The following is a 12,209-nucleotide window of genomic DNA, read 5'->3' on the forward strand; positions in this document are numbered from 1 at the left end:
AAATCATGAAGATTGTGTCACTGTCCAAATAATTCTGGACCTAACTGTATGTGGAATTGCCATTAATGTCGGTCATGAGAAAACCCCTTTAATGTTATTTTTATCATGTTACAAGGGGTAACCTCACCTGAAAGCAAAGGTAGATTACTTCTTTCCTTTAACATTTAATTTCTATCATCTATGTAAAAGTACTCTAGCATTCAGCCTTCATAGATGACTTCATTTTCTGTAACATCCATATAATTTACAGAAAGGGATGGTGTTTATATTCACACATATATATATATATATATATATATATATATATATAAATAACTACATGTCCCGTGATGCCTTCTCCAGACTTTCTTTAGGGAAGTAAGTGTGGCCATATCATGTATCTTTCAAAAGCTATGGTGATCTAGATCATTCCAAATTGTTAGCAGGAGAGTCATGGATGCAGGTATGGAGGCACAGGAGAGGCTGTAGACTGTGCTAATGCAGCAACATTCATGTCACAGGACGTGTATGATCTACCAATAGGGAGAGATATAACGACTTGGACTGAACGAAGTTTATGCAAGTTGGAAAACCCATTGAAAACTTACCAAACATGTATCAGCACACAGGCAAGCTCAGATAATATAGCGGATATATTATAAAAGGAAACAAAGCCATAGCAACGTACTATGATCTCATAGATTTACCTAAATAAACTTTGAGATGGCGTAAGCCATTTAATTAATTTTGCCCAGATACTTTAAAACAGAAGCATTATTGGATTTTTTTTCTCTAAAGTGAACACTCACTTCTTTGTCATCATCTGCCCAATGTGGTTTGTTCACGGGAAAAAAAGAAATCATTAATTTAGCAGGTGCCTAATTTGCACAATGAAACGTGCCTCTGTTTAGTTCTGTCTCATTCATCTTCATAGAAGTATTCATCTTTGTAAAAGCACGGATCCGGTTTTTTACATACTAATCACATTGTATCTCTTCTACATCTATTCTTGCTATTTAGCCTCCTTGGAACAATCATGTACAATGAATCCAGAAATATCTTTGCTTCTTATAAAATGTAAATAAAGCAGGCGCTCTCTGTTGGGTTTCTTTTCAAGAATGAACAGTGCTCTTCTGAAACAATCAATACCATATAATGGCAATAAGTCAGACGTTTGACAACTCATGCCCACAAAACAATAAAATAAAAAAGGTGTATAACTATAAATAGCTTTCCTTATAATACAATTAACTAAATAGCCAGTGCTTGCTTACACCAAATGGTCACAGGAAAAAAAGTAAAAATTGGGACTCTATGCAAAAAATTTTGTAAACATACTTTATATACAATTGTATATATTATACATAAAAAGCCATCCACGGAGATTATTATGAGGCTGCTATTAATCCAGCCCAGTATTACTGCACAGTAATCTCTGCCCTTATGGGGTAAAGGGGTGCTCTGGAATAGTCCTTAGTACCTTTATTAGGGAAAGCCTGCCAAGAGTGGGCTGATAAATCACAGCTCTTAGCATTATGCATAGACCTAAAAGGTTTGGAAAAAAGGTCCTAGGAACCCACTAGGCAGCTTGAGTGCAAAACAGAGACAGTCTGGAATGGTAGGTGTTAAAACACGTGAGCAACAAGTCTCTTCTCCTCTTACCTGTAGTGAGGGATTCCTTCATCTTCACGGCACAGAATGGCTGGTATTGTTCAGACTGTACTGGCATAGGTCCCAACTCAAATGAGTTAAAGGCAATCCGCAGGAAAGGAGCCATGGTGCACCCTACAAAAGAAAAAGCAGATGATCCAATGAAGATCAATCTTGGTTCTCAAGGGAAACAGCACATCTATAAATAGCTATAGTCGGAGTTGCCATTTTCTGAATATTTCCCTCCTTTTTGCAGACACGGGAAGATGTTCTATTTCACACATTCTTGGCAAAACAGCCCGTCTCCTGTGACCAGGGGTGCATCAGGTGAATGACATTGGTTGAGACAAGGTTTACTCTGGACAGATTCCTAATGGATAGATGAGTGCCTGCTTTAAATCTTCTGGAATAAAATGTTCACCGTTTATATTACAGTTACATAAATAGAACAGTAAAAGCTACAACACCGCGGTCCAATGTTAATCAGATCATGGAAGCCAATACACATCCATCTTTCTGTTCGAGTGAGCAATAACGTGGTACACAATAGCAGTACCTTATATAAGGCCTCACATCTCAGTGTCTGACAGGGTGGGCTCCATGCGTTCTTTACAACTGCGGACAGATTTTATACTTCGAGGCAGCATTTGAGAAGATTTAGTTCTCACCTTAAAGGGTTATTCCATGGGAAATGCCATAAAGGTCTGATAGATACAGGTCTCAGCTCTGGGCCCCGCACCTATATCTAGAACATGGGTCCCCCAAACCCTGTCCCATCTGTTGAGGCAGCTGTCGCAATTCAGGTGGTGGATGAATGGAGAGGTGCCCAGCTCTCTATTCTGTTCTATGGGAGTTACAGAAACAGGCGAGCAAGCGTTCTCATCAGTTTCTCTTATACCCATAAAAATTACTGGAGAGAGCTATTTCCAGATAGTTCAGGACATAGGAGTCCTTCTTAATGAATTAGAATATCATCAAAAAGTTAATTTATTTCAGTAATTCAATTCAAAAAGTGAAACTCGTATTATATAGATTCAGAACACACAGAGTGATCTATTCCCAGCATTTTTTTATTTTAATGTTGAAGATTGACTAACAGTTAATGAAAACCCAAAATTTAGTGTCTCAGAAAATTTGAATATTGGGTAAAAGTTCAAGATTGTCGTCTCATGGTGTCACACTCGAACCAGCTAATCAACACAAAACACCTGCAAAGGTTTCCTAAGCCTTTAACCCCTTAAGGATACGGACAATTTTGGCCTTGAGGACAGAACAATTTTTTATATTTCCCTCTTTGCATCTGGACGCTCATAACTTTTATTAAGCGGTGTATTACAGTCATTGCCCCGCTCTCGATCACGCGCAGAGACGGCTGTCACACAGGTGTAGAATGCTTGTCCTAATGCACGAAGTACCCGCTGCTCAGGGCGAGCATTCTTGTCCTGTGTCGGCAACCAGTTAAAGGAAAGGGGTCATGATTTTTTTTTTAAATTAATTTAGGTGTTTTTATTTAATAAAATATTATATTGACATTATTTATTTTTCCACACACTGTTTTTTTTATTAACACTTTCTTACTTTACCGGGGGCCGCCATGTTTCTTTCATCTGTGTATGTGTCAATTCATGACACATACACAGATGGAATACGGCAGCTACAGTGCATAGGATATAACTAATGGGACCCGTTCCTTACAGCCTCTGCTTCTGCCGTCTCGTTCTGTTCTGCGCATGCACAGTTCAGAGCGACCCAGCATAAAAGCTGGTTTGTAGGGGGAAAGCCGGTGCCATTTTGAAGACCGGCCGCACTGCAGGTAAGGTGTATGTGTATGTGAGTGTGTGTGTCTGTCTCCCTCTCACGCCCCCCCCCTTGCACACCTGCTCTAACTTTGTGTGGTTGTGTGTGTGTGTAGCAGAGCAGTGCGTGCGCACATGCAGCAGAGCTGTAGTGTGCACAGCAGCGCTGTGTGTGTGTAGTGTGCACAGCAGCGCTGTGTGTGTGTAGTGTGCAAAGCAGTGCTGTGTGTGTGTATGTGTGTATGTGTGTAGTGCGCGCAGCAAAGCTTTGTCCTATTTTTGTGCAGCGGAGTATGCACGGGCGCCACCGATCCTTTATAGCCGCTTATCAGCTGTTTCGAAGAACCAGCGGCGATGACCCCCCCCCACACAAATCCCCCCCCCCACACTTTTGACACCTGAAGATCATGGGCGATCTCTTGCCACTGCAAGTATGCGTTAATTGAAAAGCTCCCTGTGAACAGACAGCCACAATAATCTTTTCCAGCACCTATGGAATCTGGGTAAAGCGGATTTTGGCCCATCTCCCCTAAGAAATCATTTGGCCGAGAGGAAACCTGTCGGGAGGATTTTTATTTAAAAGAGAGGTTCCCCTGTCCCCTGCATTAACTGAACAACAGAGGATATCCAGCATCTGAATGGGTAGGGGGGCATTGACCCCTAATCTCCATGTCTTTCACTGTTATATATGCAAGGAAAGTACAAAATTAAATGTTGGTGAAACCCTCTTCTAAGCATAAGAATAATAATAATATACATTAATAACCTTTAACTGGGTTAATATTTTGCTGTCTAAACCTTTATCAATCAATCAAAAATGTTCTGGATATATGCTAAAAGAAATTTTATAATCTACGCTGCATGAATACATGGCATATGAATTCACTATGTGTGTATGTTAGTATTGTTCTAACTTTTAAAAAATTAAAGTACAGTAAAAGTTATATTTCATATACAAACTCCGGATCTACCCTTTTTTCATAACTATATACTACTGAGGATTGCAAAGTCTAAGTTTAGGTGGTGGATTCTAAACCCCACCATCAAAATCTATCAATTATGTAAATGAAAAGCGTAATTAAGCGTTTTTTGGCACGTAAAATGCACCAAAAAAGTCAAATACACACCGTGTGAACCTGTCAACTGAAAAGTCATTCACCACAGGGTCTACCTCTTCACTTTCATCATTCTTAGCCTTTTGGTGTGTTCTGGAGCTTCTACCAGCTGCATTGTAAAATCACTCCCAAAATGGGAGCCGGACAATGCTTAGCAATTTGAAGACACCTTTTCCTGGCTTGTAGGCAAAAATAGGGAGGGGGTGAGTCTCCCTCCCACATATACAGCATCTGTAAGTCAGGGTGCTTTCCCTTATTCGCCTTGCTGTAATTCTGGGAAGTGCGCCATCTGGTGGCCAACATTGGAAAACATGTCAAATGATTATTTAATTTTTAATACTTCCCACCTTGTGTAAGAAAAAATAAAATACAGCAAAAAATTTAATATATATAATAAAAATAAGTAGCTTACTTAAAAAAATGTTTGATTTTTTTTTCAGATCTTTATTGCCTCAACGGGTTAAAGACCAACTACGTACATGCTTCCAACCCACGACATAGTATCAGAAACAAAGGCTAATGGGGGTTACTCCGCTATGAGACTGCCATCTTCAATTATGGGCGGGGGAGGAGAGGGCTAAAATGTAGTAAGGGATAACAGACGAATGACAGAATTCTGACTGGGGAGAGGGGGACACTACTTGGTAATTTGAGAGGCGGCAGGCAAAGAAGGCTTTTATTTTTCTTTATTGATTATTTTATTTTAATATATTTGTTTTCCTTTCCTTACTGGATTGTCGGCTATGGCCCACATCGCTGTCTGGCTGTTGGGCAGTTCGAGCTTCATACGTATTTCTATTCTAATACGAGAACGGATCTCCATCTGATCATTGGTACTCGTTCTGCTTATTGGCACAGACAGTGTCCTGTTTGATTGTACCCACTTGACCGGCTTGCATGCTGGTACATGCTCTTCAAGTGCATTGGATTGCTTGTGACAACAATCTGTAGATTGGTATGTTTTTCTGTTGGAAATTAATAAAAACCACTTCAATGTTGATGGAAACCTCTGGTTTCCGTCTGTGTCAGTTTGTGTCTGTTCAGGGTCCCGTTCTGACGGAAACCTCCGACGGAACATCAGAACGGGACCCCAATGCAAATGTAAACGAGGCCTTAAATGAATATTCAGATAATGGGAAAATATCTCAGCTAAGCTTATGTGGATAATAAACTGAACCAACATTCAACCACTGGTACACTGCTATAAAAGCAGGAGTATACGCCATAAAGAAAAAACAGCAACAGGTATTCCCATTAAAAAAGTATTCTTTCAGATATGATATAAATTTACTAGGCTGGGTTTTCATGTTGGTCAAAAGGTGTTTGTTTTTTCTGCAATTCACGGAAAATGGCATTTTGAATATGACGTGTGAACACAGCCCACACAACAGCCTAATAACACTGTCCTATGGGGTTGTACACCTCATGCATACGACTGTGTGTGCCATCCGAGACCAGTCAGTGATCCGAGGAAAGATAGGACATGTTCTATCTTTTCCACGGATCGGAGACTGACCATTTTTCACGGACCCGATTCACCCGCTAAAGTGAATGGGTCCGTGAAGACTATCGGGTGCCACTCGGATGCCATCAAAAACGGCCCGAGTGGCACAACGGTCGTGTGCAAGAGGCCTTAAAATTAGGCGGATCCCAGCGAACTATAAAGCTGGTCGCAAACCTTTAGGTCACTGCTGTCAGGCCAATGAGCAGTCTGCAATTTACCTGAACAACTCAAGCTGGGTTCACACTGTGCGTTTTTGAATTTTTTTTTTTGGTTAGTTGATGAACCCACATTGGGAGACATGTGACTATCTCCCAAAACAAAAAAATACATGTTAAAAACGCAACAAAAACTCACCGTGTGAACCCAGACTTAGAAAAAATCCTCTATGTGAACAATTTTCTTATGAGATTCTGCGGCAGAAATTCAAGGCTAAACGCCAGATTTCAGTCACGGTTTTGCATTAAAAGTTTACATTCAATTTAACCAGTCTGCGTGTGGTTACCCTACGCTGTTTTCGGGAAGAATATTCAGCGGAAACGCCCCAAAAATTTACATGTTTTTAATTCTGCGTGCTGAAAATTCCACCCTAGATGAACAACGGGGCAGTTCTCATTGAAACAATCAAAGCCCTTTTACAGGCAGAATTCAAACAGATTGTGACGCGAGAAACGCGTCGGAATCAGCGTGTATTTTCCGCCATGTGAACATATCCTAAAAGTACCCACACGCATTTGGCGACAAGGGGCTTCCACCTCGTATTCAATGTATGGAGCTGGATCCTGCCAAACTCCAGGTCTCCTGATATTACTATCAGTCACAGACCATTCCTGCTGAGCAGGGGAAATATAGTATTATATTGTGACCAGTCATCTGAACGGCCGCCCACGCAATACACAGACAGCTCGATTCTGCCGGAAAGGGAGTCGCAATGGCTCTCCAATCTGGCTCAGCAGGGGATCCATATGCCATAATAGGGCACATGGACGGGGGTTGTCCTTTAGGAGACAACCCCTACAAAAAGGTCCAGTTTTATGCCAAAGCATTTTAAACTCCCTTTGGTATTTTAGAGTTTGTTTTTTGAGAAACATGACTTTTTAACAATAACAAGGTTTCCAACTATCCTGTTCTTTTTCAAGAAGTCTATACTCGAAATGATAGGTAAACATTCTGTATGTAAAGATCTTAAGTATCATAATGTGTTTATCACTTTTGCATGAATATTTATAGTTCCAAATTACATATTTTATACACGTCCTTTTATATTTTTCAAACATCTTGCAAACAGGAGCTACACTTTCTGTGGAAACAATTCAGACCATCCCACTTACTTTTGGTAGAATTATAGTATCCATAGAACAACATTACCTAATGTACAGACCACAAAGAGACAATAAGGATTATAAAGGCAACAAACCAAGCAGGGCCAGTTTTTATAGAAAATGGGGCCCTGGGCAATAAGCAAGCCCCCCCCCCCCTATTTCTTGTAAATTTCAGTGGAAGCCTACATAAAATGCCTACATGGTACACTATATGGACAAAAGTATCAGGACCCTTACAAATTCCACCTACTGTAACTTTTAGGGCATCCCATTCTAAATACATAAGCATTAATGTAGAGTTGTTATCCCCTTTGCAGCTAAAATATCTTCCATTCTTCTGGGAAATCTTTCTGAAAGATTTTGGAGTTTGTCTGTGGGAACTTTTGCCCATTCATCCAGAAGAGCATTTGAGGGGTCAGACAGCGATGTTGGACGAGAGGGTCTGGCTCACAATCTCCATTCTAGTTGATCCCAAAGGTGTTTGATGGGGTTGAGATCAGGGTTCTATGCGGGTCAGTTATGTTCTTCCACACCACTCACTCAACCAGGACTCTATGGACCTTGCTTTGTGAACTGGGGCACAGTCCTGCTGGAACAGAAAAGGGCTTAACTCCAAACGGTTCCCACAAAGCTGGAAGCAAACAATTGTCAAAATGTCATGGTATGCTGAAGCATTAAGATTTCCCTTCACTGGTACTAAGGGGCCTAAGTGAACCCATAAAGAACAACCCCGTAGCATTACTGCTCCTCCACCAAACTTTAAAGTTGGCACAATGCAGACTGGCAGGTAACGTTCTCCTGGCATTCGCCAAACCCAGACTCATCCATCAGACTCCCACATAAAGAAGCATGATTAGTGACTTTACAGAACACATTTCACTGCTCCAGAGTCCAGTGACAGCGTGCTTTACACCACTCCATTAGACGCTTGGCATGGTGATGTAAGGCTTGCATGCAGTTGCTCGGCCCCCATGCCATGAAGCTCCCGCCGCACAGTTTTTGTGCCAGAGGAGGTTTGGATCTCTGCAGCTATTGAGTCAGCAGCGTGTTGGTGACTTTTATGTGCAATGCGCCTAAGCTCTCGGCAACCCCTGCTCTGTAACTTTACATGGTCTGCCACTTTGTGGCGGAGTTGCTGTGGTTTCTAAACGCTTCCACTTTTCAATAATACATCTCACAGTTCATGGTGAAATATCTAGGAGGGAAGAAATGTAACGAACTGACTTGTTGCAACAGTGGCGTCCTATTACAGTACCACGCTGGAATTCAGTGATCTCTTTAGAACGACCCACTCCTTTACAAATATTCGACTGCATGGCGAGGTGCTGGATTTTATACACCGGTGTCCATGCGACTGAATAAAACACCTGAATTCAATGACTAAGAGGGGAGTCCTAATACTTTTTTGCATACTGTGTATCTCAATACTGAATCCAAATAATACAACCATATAGTGCTCTCTATAAACTCTGAGGCCTTATGCACAGGACCATAATTTTTATCCGCTACTGCGGATCCGTAATTGCAGATAAAAATACTGATCCATTAATTTCTATAGGCCATGGACACCTTCCCGTATATTTACCGGTAAGTGTCCAGGCCGTAGAAATGACCCGCAAAAAAGAAGACTATCTTTTTCATTTACAGACTGTGCTCCTATACTTTATAATGGGAGTACGGACCACAAATGCAGGTGACAGTCCGCAGCCCGCCCGTGGAGTATTTACTGATCGTAAATACTCCACGGACGTGTGCATGAGGCCTGATATAAAATTACCAACACGATACTGCCAATGCCCAAATAAACTACTATTCAGTGTCTAAATATTACTTCCATACAATGCCTAAACCAAACCCCACAGAGCCTGCACGTAATGCCGCCAGTGCACTGCAGGAGGCAGAACCGTGGGGTTGTGATTAAGCAGAGCTGCACAGTTTTCTCTATTGCTGGATACACCGCGCAGTGTATGAGTGTTCTGCCGACTACTGGGACGGACTGAAGACGGGAATATTTTTCAGCTCCACTCTCTGCTTGCTCCAAGGGGCCACATACTTGAGGGGCCCTAAGAAAATTGAGGCCCAGTTTTCCACCCCCACAGAACTTAAATAATAAAAAAAAATCCTCTAAATTCTCGTCATGTGGACCATATTTGTACAACTTTAATGCCAGTCCCATTACATGATAGTTACCATAATAATTTCATATGTTCATTCCATTGGTGTTTGATCACCAGTTTGTCTCTAGATAGAATGTCCATTATAAGTGGAGTATCTTTCTAACTTCATTGTTCAACCGTTCTTACACGGATGAGTAACAGCCTGTATTGTACGCAAAGCTGCATTCACATTTCTGCTGGTTACTTTGGGAAACGGTCAATAAGCTGGTCAACAGACAACAATGAAGCGGGAGAGGTTCTTTTCTCTACATCACATTACTATACAGGGCCTAGGTGTAAACCCTAAACTTCCCAGCATGCAATTCACCAGAGCAAGTTTTGTGCGGACGATGACTCCGCAGGAAACGCAGGAATATTTCAGTTCAGAAGTCTGCAGAATAGTGAATACAGTCGTGACCGAGAACAGCCGATAACACATGCTGTGGCAAAGTATGCAAAACACTGCAAAAGTCAATTCAAATGGTAGTGTTGTGTCGTATTTACAGAAATGGGTGTAAAAGGATTTTCTGGGACATCCTTGTTTGATTAATGGGGACTCCTGCCATTGAGCACAACGGGACTGATCTGCAGTCCTAGGCACAGTCACCCATAGGGACTAGCCGCCGTGTCTACACCACCTGTTATTCGAGAACATCATTTGGACTACATTTCACTTCCGAGCTTGTGACTTTCACTGGGTTCTTTTTGCCCTCTGCTGACCAGGCTCAGTTAGGTCTGGATTTATGATTTCCACAGCAGGTGGCAGTATGAATATATTGTTGGATTGCAAAAAAGTAAACTAGAATAGCAGTAACGTACAACAAATTCCTGTGTGATGTAACAAAAGAGAGTAGGTGGTACAAAAACAGTCTCACAGGGAAGAAAAAAACTCCTACACTATTACATTACCATCCAAATCTAAACAGAAGAGGGCGCCATTCACTGACAAGTAACTACAGATCATACTACTTACAGATAACAGTAAAATAAATACAATTTTTGACTTCAGCAAATAAAGCTTACTCATTCATATTCTGAAAACTTTTGCCATTTTCAAGATCTCTGCTTGTAGTCATTAAATGACTTTATTATTGACTTCCAGAGGGTCAGGATCTGTCCTGGTCATGTGATGATCACACAGGTTCAGGGCTTGTTAGGGTATGTTCACGCAGAGGTTTTTTTGAGGCAGATTTTGATCTGCGTGCACGCCGTTTGCGGCATTTTTCACCCACGGGCTAATTGCCGCAAAAAAAAAAAGGCTTTCCCTGCCTCCCATTGATGTCAATGAGAGGTCAGAGACGTAAACGCCCGAAGATAAGGTATGTCGCTTCTCTTTTCCGGGAGCCGGTTTTACCGCTCGTGGGAAAAAAACCGCCACCGGGAGATGGGAGACGTTTTCAGTGCATTTTCTGACGTGGTTTCTGCATAAAAAAAAAAAATAAGTGTAAAAAAACTCTGTGTGAACAGGGCCTTACAGTTCTAGGTCTTGCTATGGTGGAAGCCAAATCACCCTCACCCTCTCCTTGGCCACTCAGCTGGTTGTCCCCAGCCTACAATTCAGTTATTTATTTTAAAGCTACTGCAATATATGGTTTGTTGTCACGGGTTTAACATGTTGTTTAGTCACTCTTTCAACCTTTTGATATCACAGATGGTGAGCAATAGTCAATATTTGCTTTCTGGGTTTTCCTGCATTATGGTGTACATTTGGGGACCGAGCCAATAATTATTTACATCTTAGGCTAAGCAAAGAACGTCAAAATATCAATGTAACCAAGGATATCACATGATGGAAATTTAACTTTTGTGTGTGTGTGTGTTTACATTACATAAAGTCAGCACTTGGCCCCGCTACTGATCGAGGAGCTGTTCTTTAAACAAGGTAGTCACCACCTCAGGGACACTTGGCAGGCTGGACTAAGAAGTAGGGCAGGGCGATTATGATCTAGATCAAAATCACGATTAATTGAACATGTAACCTCGATTACGTTTAATGAACGATTATTTAGACCACACCCCTTTTGGCATAAAACGCCCCTTTTTGCATGCTATGCCATTGAATTAATATTTATCCCTTGAGTCTGCTATATATTACTGTATATATTATACCCTCGACACTGCCCCCACACAGTATATTGCCCCCATAGTGCTCCCTGCGCCAAGCCGTGAGCGTCCGGCGATACATCGTGAATGGTAGAGCAGGGACCTTACGGCTCCCTGCTCTACCATTGGATTCAACTGTATCTGCGTACTGAAATGTGCAAGAGGACGTCTGTTAATTGCGCTGAATATTGGTTTCAGTTTTTTTTCGATTAATTGCCCAGCCCTACTAGAAAAAATTGTATGTGCTATTCTAGGGACAAGCTGGAAAAAAAAATGAACAAACGATAAATAATGAACTACTAGTTTGAAGCAAAAAAACAAAAAGAAGAGAAAACAGATCTATTGTAACCCCTTCCACGGCATAATCAAAGGGGACTCCTATCTACGATCGCGTCACCGGAGACCCGGGGCTGTCTGCTTAGTATGCCTGCTGTTAGGGCAAGCTTTGTGTTGCCCTAACAGCAGCCTGTGTCATAGTGACACAGTGTAATGTACCAGTATACAGGGGTATGCTCACACATTATTATAAAATAAAGTTACTAAAAAGAATGTAACAAAAGGAATTATAATAAAGACATGTCCACACA

General features: G+C 41.4%; 1 protein-coding gene across 3 annotated transcripts in view; it reads right to left on the reverse strand.

The window, feature by feature from the left end:
* Window positions 1–12,209, reverse strand: part of PRKCD (protein kinase C delta) — a 79,623-nt gene that overhangs the window by 26,711 nt on the left and 40,703 nt on the right. For all 3 annotated transcript variants that reach the window (XM_075833741.1, XM_075833743.1, XM_075833740.1), the window contains exon 2: window positions 1,642–1,764. In XM_075833741.1, coding sequence (XP_075689856.1) covers window positions 1,642–1,756 — 115 coding nt within the window. In that variant the 5' untranslated portion in view covers window positions 1,757–1,764. The remainder of the gene's footprint in view (window positions 1–1,641; window positions 1,765–12,209) is intronic.

Source organism: Rhinoderma darwinii, chromosome 7 (genome assembly GCF_050947455.1).
Source record: "Rhinoderma darwinii isolate aRhiDar2 chromosome 7, aRhiDar2.hap1, whole genome shotgun sequence".
Lineage (NCBI taxonomy): Eukaryota > Metazoa > Chordata > Amphibia > Anura > Rhinodermatidae > Rhinoderma > Rhinoderma darwinii.